The following is a 22,553-nucleotide window of genomic DNA, read 5'->3' as shown; positions in this document are numbered from 1 at the left end:
TTCACATTCCTACCAGCAACACACGAGAATTCCAGTTTCCCCACATCCTTGCCAACACTTGTTCTTTTCCATTGGTTGCTGTTGTTTTTACAGCTATCCTAGTAGGTGTAAATCGGTAAAGTGGTACCTCATTGTGGTTTTGAACTGTATTTCCCTAATGACTAATGCCCCGCAACATCATTTTCATGTGCTTACTGACCATTTGCAATGGTTTTGTTTTTAAGAAATGTCTGTTCAAGTCTTTTGCCATCTTTTTTAATAGGATACAATGTGCTTGCTTGCTTGCTTGCTTTTTTTACTTAAGACTATACCATGGACAGCTTTTATTCTTTTTTATGCCAGTATAATGTACTACAATATTTCACTCTCTAAGTTGATTATACTTTAAAAATCAATTACCTTACTGTTAGATATTCAGAACTACTTGCACTTTTCAAACTAATTCTGTAATGAATGTTACAATAAGTAACTACACATGTCCAAAAGTATTCCTGCAAAAAATTCCTAGAAGCAGAATTGCTGGGCCAAGGGTAGGAAATTTTTAACCTGTAGATTCAAGATGTTAAATTGCTTTCCTCATTACAGTTGTATCAATTTACAGTCCTGTCAGAGGTATAAAAAAGTGCCTATTTCCTTGCATACTCATAAACAATGAGTCTTATGCATTTAAAGACGGTAATGTGAGTGGCACAAAATGTCATCTTGTTTTAAACTCCATTTATTTACTACTATGAAAGTAAATATCTTTCATAGGTTTTATTAGCCATTTAAATTTATTTTTGGTAAATTGGCTATTTTGTCTTTATAAATTTTTCTGTAAGATTCAAGAGTAATACTAAGAATTTTTTAGCTATATGTTACCCTCTGTCATTCTTAACTTTTACCTTTATTTATTATGATTTTTTTGGATAGAAAGTTTAAAATTTTTCATATAAAGTCAATCTTTTTGTTTTTAGTCTCTGCTATTAGTGTTAGAAAGATCTCATCTGCCCCAGGTTATATAAATATTTACCTATATTTCTTCACATATTTTGATGGTCTTGATTTTCTTCCTTTTAAGCCTTTAATTTTTAAAATTTAAGTCTAGAATTTATTTTGGTGTATGGTGTATGATAGAAATGTAGCTTAATTTGCAAGTCATTATGCAGTTGTTCCAACATCATTTTTCGAAAAAAATCAGTTTATGATTGACTGATAAGAAACAGTGCCACTAAAATATATTATACCTTTGTATATATTTGAGCTCTTTTTTTTTACTCTATTCTGTTCCATAGCTCTGTCTATTCTGATGTCAATACCACACTGTTTCAATTTTTTTGTCTTTATAACATACATTAATAGCTGATAGACAAAGTCTCACCTTTTTACTCTTCAGGTTAGAAGCCCTTTCTTCTTCCTTTCTTTTCTCTTTCTCTTTCATTATCATTTGTTTATTCTTCCAGATGCACTTTAGAATAACTACTGAAAACAAAGTAAAAAAAAAAAAATGAAGTAGCAGTTGGGGAAATGGAGAACTGCCAACAGCAGTATCGTGGGGTTGCCTTTAGGATCTAGTTGCAGTTTGAAACCATGAATTTGCTGTGGCACCAGCTGCCATATTTGAATGATTTTCTCCAGTGGCACCATAACTGTTAACATTTTAGCAGAGACTGAATGACTGTCAGAATGTTGCACAGGAGTTTCTATGTTGAGTAGAATGCTTTCTAAAGTTCCTTCTGACTTAGTCTATTTATTCATTCATTCAGTAAACATGTATTGAATGACTCTTATATGCTATTCACTTGGCTAGGTTCTGGGGTTGAATAAAACACAGTTGTTGCTTCAAAGGTGGGCACATAAATGATCCTTTCAACAGTAGGGTGGGGGTTCTTTTCTCTAACCTCTTAGGTTTAGTAGCTGGAGCTTGCAAATTAAACTGACAAAAGCCAAGTTAACAGAAGAAAAGGCATACACATTTTATTTGATGTTAATATTTTAATTTTTATGTGCACAAAGGACCCTCATAGAAAAGAAATGAAGACCCAAAGAGGTGATTAGACATAGGGGATTACATACCACTTTTTAAAGGGTGAGAAATTGTGCAGAAGTGACAAAAGAAAGGGGTTTTGAGCTTCTTGGGGTGGTAGATTGCAGGAAAATAAATATATGGCGGAATGTGATGGAAGATAAGGATGATTTTAGTGAGGTTTATTTGTGTAGCCCCATCATGGTGCTGACTCTGTCTGCAGTGTAATGGTTATTTTTCCTCCTCCTGCTTTGAGAGAGGGGAAGGGAAAGACTTTCACAAAGGGAAATTTATATCCTTCTTTTAGGCAGATAGGGGGAGGGCAGAGAGCTCTTTCTGAGTTTGCTGCTTCTTATTTGCCTTCAGCTCAAAATAATCTCCATGCCAAATGGCACATTTTGAGGTGGTGCATTCTAATCTGCTTCACAATAAGAATAGATCTGTGTGTAGGGCACTGTAAGAGTACAGTCTTGGTAGTGATGGGAGAGGTCAGGGAAGCTTCCCAAAGTAGGTGAAGACTAAGCTGAGTCTTAAAGAATAGGTAGCAGTTAGCAATACTAGATACAACAGCTTGAATAAGGTATGGAAGTAAGAAATATATGTGTCAAAGTGAGATGTTTTGACTTAGCTATTTTGACATGATATGGCTTTGACTTCTCACTGCTGTTTTAATTGTTCTGACTTCTCACTAATGTGTGCAACAAACAGCCCTGACCCCCGCCCACCCATCACTGAGTCATTGCTGTCATCATCATCATCCTTGGGCTAATCAAAAAGGGGAAAAAAAAGAGGTGGAAGTGTTTATCATACTAATATGTATAATTAATAATTTAAAAATGTTTAAGGCTGCACGCCAATGCCACCTTCCTCAGATTGCTGTCACTGAAGAGTGAAGTGCAAGGGAAGGGATGTGGGAGATGACATTGGAAAGGCAGGGGCCAGATCACAGAGGTCACTGCACCATTTTTAAAAATCTTGGACCTGACTTTACAGGATGGAGACGACTGAAAGGCTTTTAAGCAGGGAAGCTATGCGGTCACATTTATGTGTCTATGTGGGAGATGTATCTCAGAAGAATAATCCTGGAGGCATACAAACTATTTAGGAAGCTTTTGCTGGGGTTGAGGTGAGAAGTGGTGAGGGCCTGAACTAGGGCAGGAGTGGTGGTGATGAGAGGAGGACTGATTCTATAGCGTGTGGTGAGCATTTGGCTATATGAAATGATGGAGAGGAGTTTGTGTGATGAAGCAGTAACACCGGTTAAGATAGAAAATTCAGAAGGGGGAATAAGGGGCACAAGGAGAGGATTACAGGTTTTGGATGTGCACTATAGGTCTCTGTGGGTTCTTTTTAAATATGAAAATATTTTTTAATATTCTTTTTAATATTTCTAATTTCTTATCATATCCCTCTGGACATTGGTTTTCAAGGAGGGGGCTATTTTGCTCCCCAGGGAACATATTGCAATGTCTGGAGACATTTTTGGTTGTCACAACCAAGGGGAGAAGTGCTACTGGTATCTGGTGGTTAGAGGCCAGGGATGCTGCTAAACATCCTGTAATGCAAGGGGCAGCCCCCCACAAAGAGTTTTCTGGGTCCAAACGTCAGTAGTGTCACAGGTGATACTCTGTTCTAGGGACAAGACGGAATACTTTATACCTTACTTCACAATTTTGCCCAGGGCCAGTCATTCAGATTTAAAAGTATGGATAGGTCCATTAAAAAACATTACCACTGCTGAGAAACCAAATCTTAGTGTTAGAGAAGAAATTAAAGATCATCTGTTCTAACCATTCAACTGATATTTGAATACTTGCTTCAACCACCTATCTGTGCAGAAGTGCACTGCACAAAACCCCTCAAACATACCCAGAGGTTGAGAGCCTAACTTTAAAGCAGCTCATCTTAGAAAAATGTTCAGTTTCTCTCTCTCTTTTTTTTTGGTTCTAAAATCAGCTTCTCTATAAGTAACCATTGGACCCAGCTTCATTTTTTAGATTCATAAAAACCAGTTTCCCTTCCTCATTATTATCTTTGAGATTTACAAAGACATCAATCCTATTTCTCCTATGTCATGACTTTAAGTTCTCTCGCTTTACCTAAAGCATAAGAGTCGGGGGAGAGCATTTTCTTTATACACACAGGGAGTACATAATTAGAAAAATGCAAAACAAATTAAATCATATCTGGCGAGCCTGGACTTGGGAAAAATATTTTAAACAAGAAAACTTTACAAAGGCAAGGATGACTAGATAAGAATCAACAATGACAACTCATTTACTTTGGAGAAAACAGAGAGAAAGTTTCTGATAAGAAAAATAAACCAAAGATTCCAGTGATAAGTGGAATCAAGAATAACATGCACCATAAAACATAAATGAAATAAGACTGAAAAAATGTAGGCAAAGAAGGAAAAACAAAAGAAACAGAAGACAACTCCCATTAAGTAAATGGCTTCTGAATTTTAAAGAGCAGCTACACACACCAGCTTAGCAGCCTGGGAAATTATATAAGGAGAACCCCTCCCCTGGAATTTTCATAGAGGGGAAAGCAGGTTAAAACAAACACTAAAGGCAGCAGTTCCTCCTCCCCCACCCCTCCCTTTTTCTCCTCCTCCTCTCTTCCTTCCTCTTCCTCCCCCACTTCTGGGGTTAGGGGTAATGGGAGCACACAGAGTCAGGGCTCCCCACAAAGGATGGAACATGTGAAAAGCATACAGCAGGGGCTAACAACTGAGGGACAGTTCTACACATTTACTTTAGCAAATGGAAGGTTTTAACACATTATAATAAAAATTTTATAAAGGGGGGGGAGAGAGAAAGAGAGGGCACGAACTACACAAGTTTTCCTGCCTTCCCTCCTGCACCAGTCGCTCACTGCTCAGTCACTGGTAGCCCAGATTCCCTGTGCCCTGGAGATGGACCTCTATCACTACAGTGCTCAGATCCTGCCACAGTCACAGGAAACACTGCCTCAAGTGACACACTGCCATTGTCCTGCTCAACCCATCAATCAAATACTGGACTTGAGGCAGCACTGGCTGGGCAAGTCAACAATGAAGGGTGAGGACCCAGCAACACAAAATGGGCCTAGACAGGAAAACAAAATCCAGAAACCTGCCGGGGTAATCATCTCTGCTCACTGAGATGAAGAACATCCCTGCCCTGGGTGGCGAGTGGCGGGTGAGAGGCTGCGGAGCAATCATCAGGCCAAGCAGGCAAGGTCAGCTCCGATTACTCCTGGGAAGTTGAGTTTACTGATTTTGGTGGCTCCAGTCCAGCATTGCATAACACGTAGAGGCCCCAGGAGCCGAGGATGACCCTGAAGGGCCCTGTACCCCTCACCTGCTAGGGATGTCCAGGTTGGGAGCCAGGCGGCGTGTGCCGCAGCCCGCGTGGATTCATGGCAGGGGAGGGATTTGGGGCACGCCCCACAGGGTGCACGGCCTCTGTCTCCGACTAAAGCCCTGACACACGCCATTACCTTGCCGAAAAGCTCTTTGTGAGACCTCGACCCGGGCAGCAGAGAGGCCACGAGATGGCAGCAGAGAACATCGCCCAGGACACAAAACCTGAACTATCTGCTTGGGAAATACCGTCAATTGTCTATAATCATGCATTCGAGGCCAGAATAAACGACTGAATTTCAAAGAAATCAGGGTAAAATTCATGAACATGGAGAATTCCCAACCATCACAGAATTCATCTGCCTATGAAGCTACATATTTCTCCAAGGGAGACAATGCAAGGGATAAGGGGTCAAGGCCTTTTATAAACTGACGTCAGCAGGAACCTTGTCACAGTCACTTCTTTCTGTGAAGTTCCAGTGGGCAGCAATTCAAGTAAAATATGAGTGACTTCCACAGAGGCTGCCAAACTGATGAAGGGCAGACACAATGGTTGCCGGGAAGCATTGCAGCAAAGCAGAATGCTTTCATGGAGCAGCCAGGGACTCTGGCAATAGGCAGTGTGGAGACGGGATAATGAGGATCACAGGACAAACCTCCCACAGTCTTCACTGCAGCTGACAGAGGATAATGTATGGGAAAGGGGCATTAGTAGCACTGGCTCTAAATCTCTGATCTCCTGACTTACCATCTAATGCTCCTTAGGTTACATATTCTACCCCACCCTTCTGCAGTTGTCACTACCAAAAATTGCCAAATACCCCTGCCTCCCTGAGAACCACTATGAGAGGGATATGATAAAAAAGGGTTTTAAGAACCTGATGTTAAATCTCTCCAAAGCTCTTGAATTTTAGAAGAGGCCTCGAGGGCATACAAGAACCACATTGCACATCCAAAACCTGAATTTCTACTATATGTTTGTATAAAGGAGACACAATAATTGAAGGACCATAGGCTGAATGTGGTCCTCAATTTAAAGAAAATTAGTTATCAGCATTTTTAAATCAGAAGATTTCACACTTAACAAGTCAGGATTTCTGACTTTTATAGGCAAATTGGAACAATGGCAGTACTAAGCCCACGGTCCCAAATGGCAATTACTGTGTAGAGTTGAGTGAGGTTAAAGTCTCTAAATAATGTGTGCTCTCTAGTTTGCCATAGTTCCCACCACTCTCTATTAACTCATACCTAATCTGCTTCATTCATTTACATTACTACTCATCCCTACAGGCAATTTTCGACCTCCAAAGTGCTTTATAGTTTTAAAGTATTTTTTCATGTGTGATTTTATTTGAGCCTTGGTACTCCAGTAAGGTAGAGAGAGTAAATACTATGATTATAATCCCCATTTAAACAAAATGTAGGTCAGAGGAGTCTGACTTGCCCAAATTTACACTACAAAACCAGAGTCTCGACTTCCTGACTCCCAGTCTTGTTATTTTGGGGGGAAAGGTTTCTATTAAGAACTTCATTTCTTCATGGAACAAACCCAAAGAAGTAAATATGGACATAACTGCAGGAACAGATGAATTCTAACTGCTAAACTGTTCAGGAATCACTTCAAATTATTATGTCCTTTTTTTTTATTTAAATGAAGGATTTCTGCTTCCCTTCCCCTTCTAGGCATATGAAAAGATTGCCCTTCTAACCATCTAGAAGTTGGGTGTGGCTATATGATTTGCTTTGGCCAATTAAGTGTGAGTGGAAGTGATATGAGTCCCTCTGAGGCAGAAGCATTTAAGAACCCATGAACAATTCTTCATGCTTACTTCACAATGGGGGCAGGTGGTGATGGCTAGTCTCGTGGTGACATGGCAGGATCTCAAAATGGTGGCACTCCATGGGCTCGGGTACCTGAATAACTTAAAATGTGCAGAGCATCCAGCCAGACTACTCTAGACATGTAGTGTGAGAGAGAAACCTTTGTGGTTGTAAGCCGTTGAGATTTTGGCAGTTACCACAACATAACCTAGCCTAACCTTGATACAAGGTTCATTTGCAAGGTGACTGAACATCTCCAAGAACTAAAATGCAATTTCCAGACTTCTGATTATATCACTAAAAGCTGTTGCTCCTATCTGGAAGACAGTGGAAATGAACTGTTGATTTTTACCCTCAGCTTCCTTATTTACTACCAGCTTCTGATTCTGAAGAAAATTATTTTGAGACCTTCACTCAAGAGCTCTCCATTATTCTGGCACTTAAGACTGGGAGGAGGAGAAGGGGAGGCCCAGATCTTGTTTTCTCCATTCCAGAGCCTAATCCCAGCACTGTCCCCACCCACTAATACTCACACAATCTTGTCATAGGGCGGCTATTACCACTCCCAAGGTGTCACAAACAGAAAAGAGCCGCCACTGGCGCCACTGCAATGTCAGGGCAAGGCAGCCAGGCTGCGCTCTTTCCTCACTGGTGCCTGGGCTTGGCTAAGCCCGGAGAAGCAGCATTCTCTAGGGAAAGAAGCCTTCTCAAGTGGGAACAAAAATGAGTGTGAGGCGCACACCCATCCTGGGCACTATGTGAATTTGGGGTGAGTTCTATTAGTACTCCAGCTCTGGTCAATTTGTAGTTCCTTTAGCGGCTAGTAAGCTGTCCGGCTGGTGCTGTTGGGTGTCCCAGTTTTCCTGGGCTTTTCTCAAGCCCACCCCATCTTGTCATCTTTGCACACTTGCAAAGGTCACAAACGGTGGGGGTTGAGCGCAACCACAGCTTCAGCAACCCTACCGCAGCTGGGATCAAAGGTCGGTGGGGCTGCCAAAAGGCTGAGCCTGCGCAGTCCCGCTCCCGCCTTGGAGAGAAAGGGTGGCGGCAACGCGGGCTCGTTACACCGGCGTGCTCCCAAGAGGCGGGAAAGCCTTAGGTCGGGTCGCCACGTCCCTCCCTCTTCCTGCCCCATCCACCCATCAGCCTGACCAGCCCGGCCTCCTCGGGCGCCCAGGCCCCAGGGGAGGGGGATGAGAAGGGCCCTGGGCTTCTGACTCATCATCTCCAACCCCTTTCTCGCGCGCGCTCCAAGTCTCAGGACTTTGGACCGGGGCACTGTGGGAGGGGGTACGGCGACAGCATCTGGGAAACCCCACCTCTGCCGAGGGCCAGCCCTCAGCCCCTGCCCGTCTCCGAAGCTGCCAGAGGAGGAATGTGGACCCACAGTCAGCACCCAGTTACCGAGGTTGGGGTGGTGGCGCCCCCGCGTAGAATAGCCCGCCCAGCTCCTCCCTGCTCGCGGGGCCAGTGGTCGCGTCCGAGGAAACTCTCGGCTAGGCCCCGACTTCCAGTGCCTCGCGTCACTCAGCCGATGAATAGCGCCCCCACCGCGGAGGGAAGGCTCTTTATTTCCCAGCAGGCCACGGGGGACAGCGGGGCATCCTGGGACTTGTAGTCTCCGTTAGAGTAGAAAGGAACCGGATCGAAAGGAGAGAACCAAGGCACCTGTGAATTGATTTCAGAGGGTGGGCGTGTACGGGAACCCGGGCTTGGAGTGGATGGGATTGTGAAAGGTGGAAATTGTGGAAATAGTGAGATGAGGCGGATGTGAAGCTGTATGGGGAGGCAGTCGGGAAGGAGAGGAAGGCTGGAAGGGAGGAAATGGGTCTAGGTGAATGCTGGTTTAAGGTGTCCTCCAGGCGGGCAGATTTTCGGGGCAGTGAGGTGATGGAAGACTAGGTCTAGGCATTGTTTTCCCCAGCAGGAAAGAGAAGAGACAGGGGCCTACTCTGAGTGGAAACGGAAGGCACTTCACCAGACTTCATGTAGGTCTCAAGGGACTCCATCTAGTTTTAAGTTCGGTGGGATGGGGTGCAGGAGGGTCTGGAGAAGGCGCCCGTCGGGTAGGAGAGCAGCACCTGTCTGCTTCTCCTTGCCAGCTCACTCATTTGTTCTGTCTGCTGTGCTAGCTGCCGTGGGACCATTCTCTAAATCAGGAACTTCTTCCAACTCCGAGAGACCCTGAAAACCAGACAGGTGTGAGGGGAGCAAACTGTAGGGGTGAGAAAGCAGGAATCCTAGACAGATGCAGCTTACTTCTGTTTTTTTTTTTTTTTCTCATGTTCCCATAGCCCTTCCAATATTTAGGCATATTCCTAATGCTCTCCCAAATTTCTATTCCCAACCATTTAGATACCTAACTCCCTCTTACACACTACTAGGGGAGAAATGTCCAAATCCAGAAAACCAGTTTCAGCCTAGGACCACTTCCTTCCCACCCTCGTTGATTTCCCTTAAGTACCACAGATCAGGATAGCCAATGAAAAAAATGAGCTGCTAATTAGCTCCTTCATACTTTCCTTCCTGCCCTCAATACCTCCTGCAGCTCCTGGTAGTGCAGACTCTGGCTCCTGCAGCATCCTGGCTTCCTCTGGCTCAACAGGAACAGGGAGTATGCTGAGACCAGCACTCCACCTAGGGTGAACGCCTCAGCGCTGAGCTCCATCACCAGCAAGCCGGCTAGCTGTAGGTAGACAGGGCTGAGGATGCTGCAGGGGACCCTGCACCTATTTGCCCCTACCTTTTCCCCTCCTCTTGCCTCCTCCTCCTCCCACCTTCTTTATTCACTCCTACCTGGGAGGGGACAGCTGGGGAAGACATCAAGGCTGTCTTCAGCACCTCGACCATCAGTGCAATGAAGCCCAAGATCAGATTGAAGGTGTTGAATATCATCATGGCCTGCACCTGCCAGTGAGCCGGTTCAGCCCTGCCCAGCCCAGGGGACTCACTACAACCCCAAGCCCCACCTGCAGGTTAGCTGAAAACAAAACTCAGCTCCTGTTCCTCCACCTCCAAACAGGGCCATCAGCCCTCTAAACTTCTTGTTTTCCCTCCTCAGTCTTTTAGGCCAATTAGAGGCAGAGAGCTGACACAATTACTCAACAGTTAGCCACTTCCTGGGCAGAGGAGAGCATGCCTGTGTGCGTGTGTGCTGTGTGTATGTGTGTGTATGTATGTGTATGTGTGTGTGTGTTTGTGGGGGTGGGAGAATAGAACTGCATCCTCTTCCCCTCTCACCTTCCAGAGGCGGGGTGCTCTGCGCAGCTCAAGGGTAACAATCCCAGTGAGGAGACCCTGAATGGTGAGAAAGGCAATCGGTGAGCTCTGGGCCCATTAGGGAGGGGCCCCCAGGACCTTCCATCCACCCTCCCATATGGTGGTTCTTACAAATAGTCCAGGTCCAAGTGGCAGTGCTGTGGCCACATGACATGCAGAGTTCAGGCAGGCAACTGAGATAGCAAAGGGCACCACAGCCACTGCCAGCCATAGCTGGCTCACCTGGAGGCCGGATGCACGGCAGTTGAAGGAGAACTGTCAGGAATTCCCTTCCTTCCTCCCAACCCCTGCCTCTCCCAGAGATCAGCGATTGGGAGGGATGTGTAGTGGCCAAAAGTAGTCAACCAAGGGCAATGAAAGAAGGAGATATCATTTAAATTTTGTCTGCTTATGTTGTAGTTTAGTTACTTACCTACATGTTTACCCCACATGATGGAAGCTACTTGGAGATTAAGGGTCTTGCCCTGTTTATTCTATGCTTCCTCCACCCTCCTCCCACTCAGAGCCTAGCACAATTTCAGCCGCAGGCTAGGTGCTTACTAAACATGGGTGGATTGAATTGGGGTACAAGTGAAGATGCTGAAGCTTGGGGTGGGGCAGCCTGGCCTCACCGCCAGCACCAAGAGGTGCCCACTCTGCCTATGCCTCGCCCAGTGCTGTAGCCTTTCCAGACGAAGGCTGGGTCTTTCTTGCTCTTGCTGACCAGCTCTCTCCTCCATGGCTCCCTTGACCACTAGGACTCGGTGCTTCCTAGCCTAGGAAAAACGCATTATGGCACCTATCAGGAGACAGGACATGCTGCTACATCTCTTTCAGCTGCCCCTCTGCCCACTCCCAAAATCCAGGGAGTTGAGGCTCAGGGCCTCACACCTACCTAGTCTGAAGCGGCTGCTCCAAAGGGATGGGTCCCAGCTGGGCCTGAGCTCCTGGTTGGGCCTGGTAGCTCAGAGCAGACGGCAGACTTGTCCTGGCAGAGACAAGCTATCAGAACTGGGGTGTGGTGGGGCAAAGGTCCCTATGAGGGCCTAAGGATCTAGGGAGTGGCGGTGGGTAGACACCAGCCTCAGTTCACTCCACAAGACACCCAGCCCTATCTCATTCTGTTCCCAATTCCTATTGCCCCCATCTCTGTCCATGCCAGGTTCCTCTTCTGATCACTCACCTCATCTGATGGACACTACCACCCTGGGCCCCATTCCCCTGCTATTTCCATCTAATCTTTCTCCTTTGTGGGGGCTTCCTCAAATTACTTGCTGTTCCTTTCGAAAATCCCACATTACTGTCTGCATTGGTCCCCTGTCATTACCACTTGAAGCTTTGTCCCAAGACCAGCCAAGATCTGACTTCCTGTCTGTCACTTTCTGGACAGTTTCTCTTCTCTCATTCTTTTCTTGAAGGATTTACTCTGGATCGGACACTGACTAAGTGGATGGAGAGCTCTATTTATAGTGGGGATTGTTTTTGACTCAGTGATAACCTGCAGCTAGCCATGTGTAGAAGATGGTCCTTAAATGGTCAGTCTTGGGGAGGACACTGTTCCAACAATATTTTTGAGAGACAGAAGTTGCCTTGTAGCCAGGCTGACCTGGACTAGACTCTCAGCTCTGCCACTTTCCAAGCTGTGTGACCTTGGATATTATTCTACCAATTGGAACCTCAGTTTGTTCAAACTGAGTGATAAAAGGGGACTAATGAAATGACTTGAAGGGTTGTTGACTCAAGGAGGGTGCATAATAACAATTAATGGTGCTATGAGGTCATACCGATGTGCCTGATGCCTGTATACTAAAAGGCTTATTCAGAAGCGAAACTGGGGTCATTTATTACCACAATAAGAAGCAGAACCACCTGGGCCCAAAGATATACTTTGTAGATCAAAAATAGGAACGGCCCATCTTGGTGCAGAGCCTGAGGTCTGGAGGCAACCAGACCTATGTTCAAATCCCAGATCTACCTGGGTGACCTTGGGCAAGTTATTTAATCTATCTGTTTCCTTATCATTAAAGGGAAGTTAATACCGACCTCAACGGGTTGCTGTAAGTATTAAGAGAGAAAATGCATATGAACCAGTTCAGCCCAGCACATGGCCAATACATGCTCAATAAATGTTCGTGGCTATTATCATTGTCATTATTATTTGATGACAGAAGAAGACTGAACCAGAAGACCCCCAGGACTTAGTACTAGGAGGCAAGGTCCTGGGAGATAAAGTGGCCTTCTTTGTAAGCCACTTCTGCCCTGCTCAGTGCTGGGCCAACACTCATTGAAGCATTGTGCCCACTCTTTCCTGGGGAGTGGGGATCACATTTAAAGGAATCCTGAGAACTGTTGTCTGTCTACTCCGTCCTCGATCCCTATGTGCATTAATTTTGGTGGCAATGGCCTGATTGTGAGATGCTGGACTTGCACTGAGGATCCCTGGAATGGTAGGCCAGTGGAAAGAGACTCTTTGGCCTCATTTTCCTTACCTGTAAATGCAGACTAATTATATTTCAGTGTTATTTTAAGGATTACATACTATTAAATGTGTAAACAGGCATTCGGTAAATATTGATTAAATCTAAGTACACTACTTACAAATTTGTAGCCCCTGTCTAGATTACAGTCTCCTCCAGGGAGGGCACTACATTCTCCTCCTGGGTTCATCCCTCCCGGCGCTGAGCAGAGCGCCTGGTACTTAGTAAGCACTCAGTAAATATTTGTTGTATTGAAGAGCCATTAAAGTGACTTAAGGAATGGAAAATAGAATTCGAGAGGAAGGAGCAGGAATTGTTTATCAAGAACAGGAAGGACCGAAGAGTAACTTTAATAATGTTTCTTATACGGCAGACATTAACTATCTCTATAATCGCCCCTCCTCCTCCCCCAAAAGAGACAGAAAATTGTTCGGGAGAGGCTTTGAGATAAAACCCCAGGAAGAACTTCCCGAGTCTGTGCATGTTGGGGCAGAAAGAGCGGCAGAGCCAGCTCCTTCCCTGGTATGTCCGGGTTTAGGGTGGGAGGGGCAGTCCTGCTTGGAGGCTGGGGGAAGGACGAGATGACCTTTCAAAATCTCTTCCAGTCTCCTGTTGGAATCATCTGTGCGCCCCACCCCCGCTCCCTCCCTCCCTCCCTCCGACAGCGCCCCCCGTCTCCAAACCGCCCGCACCCCGCCCCTGGCGGCCGCCTCTCGCGGCTCCCGGGGTCCCCAGCTCCCTGTCCCCGGAGCCAGAGCCCCGCTCCCGCTCCCGCGCGGCTCCCAGCCCCGCCGCGCCGCCCCCCGCATGCTAATGGCCGGGCCGCCTCCCGCCGCACACAATGCGGGCCAGGGCCGGGGGCGGGGGACCGGGGAGGGGGCGGGGGCCGGGCCGGGGGCGGGGGGGCCGGGGCCCGGCGCATCTCCCCCGGCCCCACGTAACGCTGACGCCCGCGCCGCCGGCCCGCCGCCCGCCGCCGCCGCCGCCGCCCGCGCCGCCGCCGCCCGCCCGGGGCTCGTGAGTAGCCGCTCCCCCCACTCCTGGCCCCCCCTCCGCCACCCGGCCCCCGCCCCCGGCCCCCGCCCCCCCTCCCGGAGGGGGGGCCCGCTGCGCGCGCCCGGCTCGGAGCAGGTGCAGGGGGCGGGGGCGGGGGAGGGGCGCCGGCTCGGCCCCAAGCAAACTTCGCCCAGAGCTCCTGGGGGGGCGGGGTGGGGGCGGCGGCCAAGGAAGCCTGGAAAGCTAGGGGGGCCTCGAGGGAGCGGGGGCAGGTGGGGGAGCCGGGAAAGCGGACACCAAAGGGGAAAGGCCAGCGTGGGGGGTGCCGGCGGGCGTCTTTGTAGGGGCCCGAAGGCAGGGCGCGAGGGGCGTAGGGGTGCGGGGCGGCCAAGCTGGGAGCCCGAGTGGATGAGTGCCCCCCGGCCCAGGTAGGGCTGATGGAGGAGGGGGAAGGGACCCAAACTCTCCGGGAGCGGGGGTGGGGGAGGGGAGAGGATGGGGGGTGCTTCCCTCTCTGCGTCCCAAACAAAGTGTCACAAAGAGCTCGGCCGGCGGCAGCAGCGGAGGCGGCTGCAACTCAGCTTTTGTTCTCCCGGCCCGGGTAGCTGAGCCCTGGCCTCCCAATCTCCTAACCCTGCCCCCCATCATCTTCCTGGTTTATCTTCCCCGGGAGAGGTTTGGGGTGCTGCTGGAAGAACCTCTTGTTCAGGATCAAAGGTCTTGTCCTACTTGCCAGCTTACTTCTGGGAGGGAGATTTTCCCAGAGGCTCTCCTACCCAACTCTCTACCCCCTATTCGGAGAACTGAGGCCCATATGGTGCTAAGACTCTGACCTTTCTAGGGTCAGCTCCAGCTAAGGGAGCTTAGGGCTGGCTATATACCCCCTCCCCCAAATCCAGGTCCTCTAGAACTTTCAGAAGAGGGGTCAAGTTGGGACATACCTCTGGGATAGATTCACCATGGTTGGGTTGCAGTAGGTGAGCAGGTGAACCTTCCTTTCACATGCTGTACATTTGGAGTCCATGACGAGGTCTGTGACCCCAACTCTGGACAGTCAGAATGAAGGGGAGGAAGCTTTACCAAGAACTCAATCTAAAAAGTGGGCAAGCTGTGCAGTGGGGCCAGTTTGGGGGAGCCACCTAAGCAGTGAGGTTCAGAGGGCCGTGGAGAAAAGATCATAAAAGTGAGCTACTGGCATGTCTGTGTGATAAAGGTGGTCTTGACTGTAGACCACCTAAGGAACTCCCTTTCCTTTTAACCCCATCTAATGCAACGTTAATCACAGTATTAGCGGACTTGGAAGGTGTAAGGATTCTCAAAGGGGAAAACATCAAATATTAGAGAAAACCAGAGACAGGCCTAGTCATAACTGTACTTCAGAAGTCCTGAGTCCTTGCCCCGTACACTTTGACACTAAAAACTTCTGAACCACAAGCCTTGAGGGGCAGTCTTTGTGATCCTCCAGGCAGCAGATGTTTCTATATACCTGACCCTGTTGTTTCTAAGAGTCTTCTCACCAACCCTTCCAACCGTCCCTACTCAGTAAGGTTTAATGGTCCACACCCCCTTTCCCACCAGCTCTCCTAGCACATAAAAGGAATTGGCCTGTTGTTTTGGAAAGATTTCAGATCCCTATCCTTGGCCTTGCATCCCTATAGAACCCAAATAAGGGCAAGATAACCCTTGATTCCCAGTGGGGGTGGAAAGTAGGTCATTACTACTGTCTGGCTAAGTCTCGTGGATGGTGTTTAGGGCCTGACTACAGAAAACTGTGATTATTGCCCACAGGCAGTATGTGCCTGACCTGGGTTCCAGGTCAGTTCGTAAAATCTGGGGTTCTGGCAGTGCTTTCTCCTATTGCGAAAAACTCATGGGATAAGGTGCTTGGGACCTGGTTTGGTGTGATGATTCAGGAGATCTTGACTGGGCCTAGGGGGTCTATCAGTGTGTTTTGTTGATTTGAGACCACCCTCTGGGGAAACTTTCCCTGCCCAGGAATTCAGCTGCAATTTGGGCCTTCTTGTATATCACTGTATTTCCATCCTGGAAACTGCTATGTGCAAAGCAGGTTTTTTGTTTTTGTTTTGTTTTTGGGGGCGGAAGCTTTGCCCAATTCCTTCTTGCTTGCCTCGGATATGAGGTCAGCCTCCCATGAGGTATTTTGTTTACTATCCTATAAGTAGTTTTAGGGGCCCTAGAATCTTCTCAGAATCTGAGTATGTGCCCATAGGTTAGTCAGCTATGACCATGCAGTATTCCCAGCCTCCCCCCTCCTCCCCCACCATCTGCTTCCTCTGAATATACCAGATTGGCTGTACACCAGGATGTTCCGGGAATCCCCAGGAGAGCAACAGAATGTGATGGACCCAAATACGATGCCTCAGTAACTCATTCCAGGATGTACAAACTGTAACTGTCAGGACACTTCTTATAGCTAATTAAAATTCTTCTAGTTACATCTATTTTCTATTACGTCTATTTTCAGTGACATCCAAAAGGCCAAAATAATCCCTCTGGTACCACTGTTTTTTTCCCCCCTCTGTGGTTCCCAGATAGGAATTTAAAAAAAATCCTCCAGCTTTTCTCAGTGCCTTATAGTGCTAAAATGGCAAGCGTGGCCCCTCTAGCATTTCATAGCTCTATCAGTGGTACTAAGGTGGCCAAAGTGGCTCCTCTGGTAGCCCACTGCACTCTCCATGGTACTGAAGGAATGACCATTTGTTTTAACATCTCTCTGGGGTCCAGAAGAGTCCTATGACTCAGAACCACAAAACTTTTGAACTGGAAGGGACCGTCAGTATAAATTAGTCCAACCCCTTTATTTTATGGATGAGTAAACTGGGAGGTTAAGTGATTTACTGAAGGTTGCAGGTCTATTACTGGTCTAACTGGGCCCACAGTAGTCTTGCACTCCTCAGTCCTACTCTAGTTCACCTTTCTGATCCTACTCAGTGAGGCCGGCTAGGCTCTTGGTCCCAGGAAAGGGATTTATTTGGAGGATCCATAAAATGAGGGTGGATGCCTTAATTTGGAGCTACAGAAATACAGATTAAAAGGGGTGGTGGAGGTTGTTTAGTGACCCTTGGACAAAGACATTTTGTTAATCTCCTGTTAATAAAATTCCCATAAGCCAGATACCACATGTAACAGGTACGTGTCCCTTCATGGAGCCTTATTCTATCTACAAAATGTCAAAAATTAAAGAAGCCTTGGACCTTGAGAGCCTTTTCTCATTGCAAGGCTGACTCTTGGCTCAGTTTTCTTCTATTAAAGATCCTTAAGCAAAGTAATGCTGAGTCCTTTTCTTTCTCAGTAACCTATTTCAGTTTCAGAATGCCTATTGTAAGGAAGTTCTTTATATCTCAAATATTCCTTCTATCTCAGGCGAAAAAAACATAGGCCCACATTTGTCCAAATACAATTCTATATGTAAGCAAGAGGGGAGACTGGACGACTTCTGGTCATTCTCCTAGGCCTGTTTCCATGATTCTTAATTTTGGGGTTGCTTCTAAGTCCTAACGCTAACCTCCTCTGCAGCTTACAATCAGGAGATCCACCCCCCCCCCAGTCCTCTTCCTCTCAGTGCTCTTCTCTTTCCTCAGAACTGGAGCTCTGCACATCCCAGGCCCAGGGAATTTTAGCCTGGAGAATTTTAACCCTTTTCTGCTCAGAGCATGTGCTGAGCCCCTATCTGTGCAGATGGCCCAGCCCCGCCCCCCGTCCCTCACTCCAGCCTCTTGAGCTCAGAGCCAGTGTAATCCTCCTCTTGTGTGAGGGAGCCTCTCCCCTGCAGAGAGGAGGAAAGCCTGCTTCGGAACAGCCCTGGACAAAGGGGCTGAGATGCCCCATCAAACTGCAGGCTTCAAGGTTTGAAACACGGGGATGAATCCTATTCGGTATTTGCAGTTTTTAACCCCTTCCCCAGGCCAGCAGCGCCCCTTAACTTCCACTCCTCCCCCAACTCTCTCTCCATTCCCTCTCCTTCTGGCTCTCTCCCCCTTCATGCCCCTCCCCCTCTGTCTGTCTCCAGACTCTGCTGCTGGGAGGTGTTGCTCTCCCATGCATGAATGAGTCTCTGTAATGAATGGAAATGAATGGATCAGGAATCCAGGCGGAGGGAGGAAGAATAAGGGGGAAAGACAGAAAGACAGGGTAAAGGCAGAAGGAAGAACTGTGGAGTCTGGAAGATTGTTTGGCTGGCTGGTCAGTTAGGGGTCTGAGAGCAACTGGTCCCACATGGATAACTGGGGAGCTTGGCAAGCCCACCCTGTTTGCTCATCAAGCTGCACAGCCCAGCCTAAATGAGAAAGGGGCATACTGTGATGGTCTCCTCCACCACCAGAGGGTGGGGGCGTTGGGAATGGGGGGTGATGATGGTACTTGTTCTGGACAAGGCATTTAAAACGAGTAATTTAGGGGAAGAAATCTGGGTTAACGGGGGCAGTGTGAGCAAATCAAGGAATACTAGTTTTGAAGACAGCAGCTCCCTCCTGTCTCAGGATGTAAGGAAGGAGAAAGGCTAGGTTTTAGGGTACTGAGTCTGGTGTTGGGGGTGACTCCACTGCTGAAAATCAGGGCTCATCTTTTCCTCAAAATCTGTCTCTCTTGCTTTAGCTCTTCAGCACCTGTTGCCTTCACTAGCAGCTTTTCCTCCTCCTCTTCCCTGCACTCCCCAGAACCAAAGAATGTGAAGGGGGTCCATGGAGGTGAGTGAAGCTCTGGCCTGAATCTGCAAGTACCTGTATACTGCCTCCCCTCCCTACCTCTCTCTCTCTCTCTGGCCTTCCATTATTAGAAATTATTTCCATTGCCCCAGAGGCTCAATTCCCATTCGTCCCCCAACTTCCCCGAGGTTAGTGGGAAGGGCTCCCGGTGTTCCTGGTTCAGGCCCCAGCTCACCCTCCCTCGGGTTCCTCTGGCCCTCCATGTCCAGGCTTCCCCTACAGCCCTCCCTTCTCCACTCTTTGCTCTACTCACATCTTTCTCCCCAGGGCTCACGTCCCCGCGCCCCGGGCGGCCACCTAGCGCCGTCGCCACCGGCCTTCGACGGCGAACTGGATCTGCAGCGCTATTCCAACGGGCCAGGCGTGAGCGCCGGGTCTCCGGGAATGGGAGCAGTGGGCTGGTCTGAGAGTCGCGCAGGCGAACGGCGCTTCCCCTGTCCTGTATGTGGGAAGCGCTTCCGCTTCAACTCCATCCTGGCTTTGCACCTGCGGGCGCACCCAGGCGCCCAGGCCTTCCAGTGCCCGCACTGCGGCCACCGCGCGGCGCAGCGGGCCCTGCTGCGCTCGCACCTGCGCACGCACCAGCCCGAGCGCCCGCGTAGCCCTGCCGCGCGCCTGTTGCTGGAGTTGGAGGAGCGCGCCCTACTGCGGGAGGCCCGGCTGGGGAGACCCCGAAGCTCAGGGGGCCTGCCGGCCACTCCTGCCACTGAGGGCCTGGCGCGGCCCCAGGCTCCATCTTCGTCCGCCTTCCGTTGCCCCTTTTGCAAGGGCAAGTTTCGCACCGCGGCCGAGCGCGAACGCCACCTGCACATTCTGCACAGGCCCTGGAAGTGCGGCCTGTGCAGTTTCGGCTCCAGCCAGGAGGAGGAGCTGCTGCACCACAGCCTGACGGCCCACGGAGCTCCTGAGCGACCCCTGGCGACCACCTCGGCTGCGCCCCAGCCTCAGCCTCCACCCCAGCCTGAACCCAGATCCGTCCCTGAGCCCCCTGAGCCTGAGCCCGAACGTGAGGCAACCCCCGCCCCCGCGCCTGCTGCTCCCGAGGAGCCCCCTGCGCCTCCGGAGTTCCGCTGTCAAGTGTGCGGCCAGAGCTTTACACAGTCCTGGTTTCTCAAGGGTCACATGCGCAAGCACAAGGCCTCCTTTGATCATGCGTGTCCTGTGTGTGGCCGCTGCTTCAAGGAGCCCTGGTTCCTTAAGAACCACATGAAGGTGCACACCAGCAAGCTTGGTCCACTGCGTGCCCCGGGGCCTGGTTCTGGGCCTGCCAGGGCCCCCCAGCCTCCTGACCTGGGCCTGCTGGCCTATGAGCCCCTGGGCCCTGCGCTCCTCTTGGCCCCGGCGCCCACCCCGGCTGAACGCCGTGAGCCTCCAAGCCTTCTGGGCTACCTGAGCCTGCGAGCTGGCGAGACCCGGCCCAATGGTGAGGGTGCTGAGCCTGGGGCTGGCCGCAGCTTTGGAGGCTTCCGCCCACTCCCCTCTGCTCTCCCGGCCCGGGCTCGCCGGCACCGTGCGGAGGAACCAGACGAGGAAGAGGAGGTGGTGGATGCAGAGGAAGAGACCTGGGCTCGGAACAGGGCGCTGGGCCCTCTGGCCTCACTGCCCCCGCGCCCAAGCGAGGGCCCAGGGCACTCTGCGCCCGCTGCGGGGACCCAGGCAAGGTCCACCACCACCACCACGCAGGGTACGTAAGGGGTCTCCTCTCTCAGAGGTTTTCCACATCCTGGGCCCACCCTGAGGACACCACTGCCCTCCTGTTCCTTTTTTTTGTTTTTTTAAAGGACCTGTCTCATTTCTCACTTTTAAACCCCCGGAGTTTTTACCAACTTTTGCGAACAGAGCTTAACTCACGACAAATCCAATCCCTCAGGTTCCCGTAAACAGATAACTGTTTCCTCCAGGGCCCCGAGGGGAAGCAATCCTGTGGTGGGTGTGAGGGCCCATGGCCTTGATAGGGCTAAGGCAAAGGGTCTGTCTGACTTCTCTTAATGTGTGTATTGCAGAAGAGAATGGCCTCTTAGTTGGAGGGAGCCGGCCTGAAGGGGGTCGGGGTGCCACTGGCAAGGATTGCCCCTTCTGCGGAAAATCATTCCGCTCAGCGCATCACCTCAAAGTGCACCTGCGAGTGCACACAGGTGAGGGGGCAGCTTCCAGGGTGGCAAGAGGGGTGAGGGCTACGGGAAAAGGCCGGGAGAATGACGTTCGCAGCCGTCAGACTGGCCAGATGAGATCGTTGGGAAACGCTTCTTAGTAAATCAGAGGGGGTTGGAGGTGTTTTTTGTTTTTGTTTTTCCTGGTCCAGAGACGGTCTGTACATGGAGCGAAATGCGGCTTGGAGCGGTCACCGATGGTGACTCTGGTCCTATCGCACCCCCCCCTCTCCAGGCGAGCGCCCCTACAAGTGTCCGCACTGCGACTACGCGGGCACGCAGTCCGGCTCGCTCAAGTATCACCTGCAGCGCCACCACCGGGAGCAGAAGAGCGGGGCCGGCCCCGGGCCGCCCCCAGAGCCGCCGCCCCCTTCCCAACGGGGTTCGGCCCAGCCCTCGGGAGCCAAGCCGACTCCGCAGCCTGCGACCTGGGCGGAGGGCACGGCGAGCCCCCGGCCTCCTTCAAGCGGCTCTGCGCCTGCGTCCCGTCGCAAGCCCTCCAGCCCTGGGAGGACCCTGCGCAACGGGCGAGGCGGTGAGGCCGAACCCCTGGACCTGTCCCTGCGGGCAGGGCCAGGAGGTGAGGCTGGGCCGGGGGGGGCCCTCCACCGATGCCTTTTCTGCCCCTTCGCCACTGGAGCCCCCGAGCTCATGGCCTTGCACCTGCAAGTGCACCACAGCCGCAGGGCTAGGGGCCGCAGGCCGCCCCAGGCCGATGCATCCCCGCCCTATGCCCGAGCATCGTCAGGAGAGAACCCCCCCAGTCCTCCACAGGAAGGGGAGGAGGGGCCTGGGCTGTTGAGATCAGGAGAGGCTGGGCTTGGGGGGCAAGAAAGGTAGGGAGCCCTTTAAGGGGCCGTTAGCTTAGTGAGTTTACCCCGCAGGAGCCGGGGAACGCTAGAGGTAGTTGGGTAGAGCAGCCAGCAGGGGGCAGCGTGGGACCCACATCCCAGCCCCAGGTGGACCAGAGGTGGAGGGGCAGAGGGCGTTAGGAGGGTGGGCGGGCGGTACCCACCCGGCCCAGGGGAGAGTCACAGTGCCTTAGAAGTGGCAGGGGTGAGGATCAAAGAACGGGGTCCCAGGGCTAGCAGAGAGGAATGTTCCTGTTGAGGGGCGGCTCTGCCAGTCTTTGCTGGTCCATAGGCGTGAAAGTTTATTTTTGTACAATGGGTGGGGGTGGGGGGCACTGTACCCTTCTAGCCCCTTCAGGGGCCCTGTAGACGTCGCTATTTTTGGTACGATTCCTGTCATCCCTGTCACAGAGTTGTGTCCCCAATAAACAGGTGTCTTGAGGCACAGGGCACTGTGTCTGTCTGCCTAAGTCCTGTCCTTGGGCCACTGTGTCCAGAAAATAGTCGTCTCTTCAGGAGCTTTTTATCACCCAAAGAGCTTGGTAAGAAATGCAGAAACTTGGGCTTTACCCCCAGGCTTTGGCTTCAGTAGCTCTGGGGTTGGGCCCAGGACTTAACATTTAACAAGTAGCTTAGGGGATCTTCATGCACTGTGGTTTAAGGACCTCATTTTGAGAACTGCTGGCCTGTGCTGGACCCCAGCTTGACTGTGACCAGCTCAGCCTCAAGAAGTGGGTGCAGCATGAGAGGAGGAACTTCAAAGGGTGCATTGAGCCTTTGGGGGCCACTCCTCTAAGAGGATGCACACTGGCCCAGGCCCAGGGCAAGCTTTGGGCAGGTAAGGGATAAAGGTCTTGGCTTTATTTTCTGTGTTCTATTTAATAGTTGGGTAAGGGGAAGGGCTCAAGTTGGCGGTATCGCCTCT

The 22,553-nt window shown here is 50.3% G+C and overlaps 2 protein-coding genes and 2 long non-coding RNA genes across 13 annotated transcripts in view; 2 read left to right on the top strand and 2 right to left on the bottom strand.

Annotated features, from left to right (window-relative positions):
* LOC140696849 (uncharacterized) overlaps positions 1 to 9,221 on the bottom strand; it is a 97,001-nt gene extending 87,780 nt beyond the window's left edge. For both annotated transcript variants that reach the window (XR_012073422.1, XR_012073421.1), the window contains exons 1-2: positions 8,577 to 9,221; positions 1,361 to 1,461 (exon numbers count right to left, since the gene is read on the bottom strand). This is a non-coding gene — a long non-coding RNA (uncharacterized lncRNA). The remainder of the gene's footprint in view (positions 1 to 1,360; positions 1,462 to 8,576) is intronic.
* On the top strand, positions 4,974 to 6,065 carry LOC140697103 (uncharacterized). Its single transcript, XR_012073922.1, has 2 exons — positions 4,974 to 5,227; positions 5,501 to 6,065. It is a non-coding gene; the product is annotated as an uncharacterized lncRNA (long non-coding RNA).
* ZNF219 (zinc finger protein 219) lies at positions 7,731 to 22,078 on the top strand. 8 transcript variants are annotated; one of them, XM_072962782.1, is made up of 7 exons: positions 9,721 to 10,147; positions 10,420 to 10,492; positions 13,324 to 13,429; positions 18,518 to 18,609; positions 18,895 to 20,311; positions 20,631 to 20,762; positions 21,013 to 22,078. In XM_072962782.1, the coding sequence occupies exons 4-7, from the start codon at positions 18,604 to 18,606 to the stop codon at positions 21,615 to 21,617; spliced, it is 2,160 nt and encodes a 719-aa protein (XP_072818883.1). In that variant the 5' UTR covers positions 9,721 to 10,147; positions 10,420 to 10,492; positions 13,324 to 13,429; positions 18,518 to 18,603; the 3' UTR covers positions 21,618 to 22,078. The 8 variants fall into 8 exon arrangements, with proteins under 8 accessions (XP_072818885.1, XP_072818883.1, XP_072818880.1 ...); XM_072962779.1 differs by having other exon boundaries at positions 18,518 to 20,311; XM_072962784.1 differs by lacking the exons at positions 9,721 to 10,147; positions 10,420 to 10,492; positions 13,324 to 13,429 and adding an exon at positions 7,731 to 7,941.
* TMEM253 (transmembrane protein 253) lies at positions 9,221 to 11,186 on the bottom strand. Of its 2 annotated transcripts, none has more exons than XM_072962786.1 (6): positions 11,063 to 11,186; positions 10,563 to 10,673; positions 10,413 to 10,469; positions 9,969 to 10,079; positions 9,691 to 9,858; positions 9,221 to 9,356 (listed from the first exon to the last, which is right to left on the bottom strand). In XM_072962786.1, the coding sequence occupies exons 1-6, from the start codon at positions 11,168 to 11,170 to the stop codon at positions 9,276 to 9,278; spliced, it is 636 nt and encodes a 211-aa protein (XP_072818887.1). In that variant the 5' UTR covers positions 11,171 to 11,186; the 3' UTR covers positions 9,221 to 9,275. The 2 variants fall into 2 exon arrangements, with proteins under 2 accessions (XP_072818887.1, XP_015107051.1); XM_015251565.3 differs by having other exon boundaries at positions 9,222 to 9,356; positions 9,712 to 9,858.
* Positions 22,079 to 22,553: the final 475 nt, after the last annotated feature.

This window comes from Vicugna pacos, chromosome 6 (genome assembly GCF_048564905.1).
Source record: "Vicugna pacos chromosome 6, VicPac4, whole genome shotgun sequence".
Lineage (NCBI taxonomy): Eukaryota > Metazoa > Chordata > Mammalia > Artiodactyla > Camelidae > Vicugna > Vicugna pacos.
This window is presented reverse-complemented; position numbering and strand designations above follow the sequence as displayed.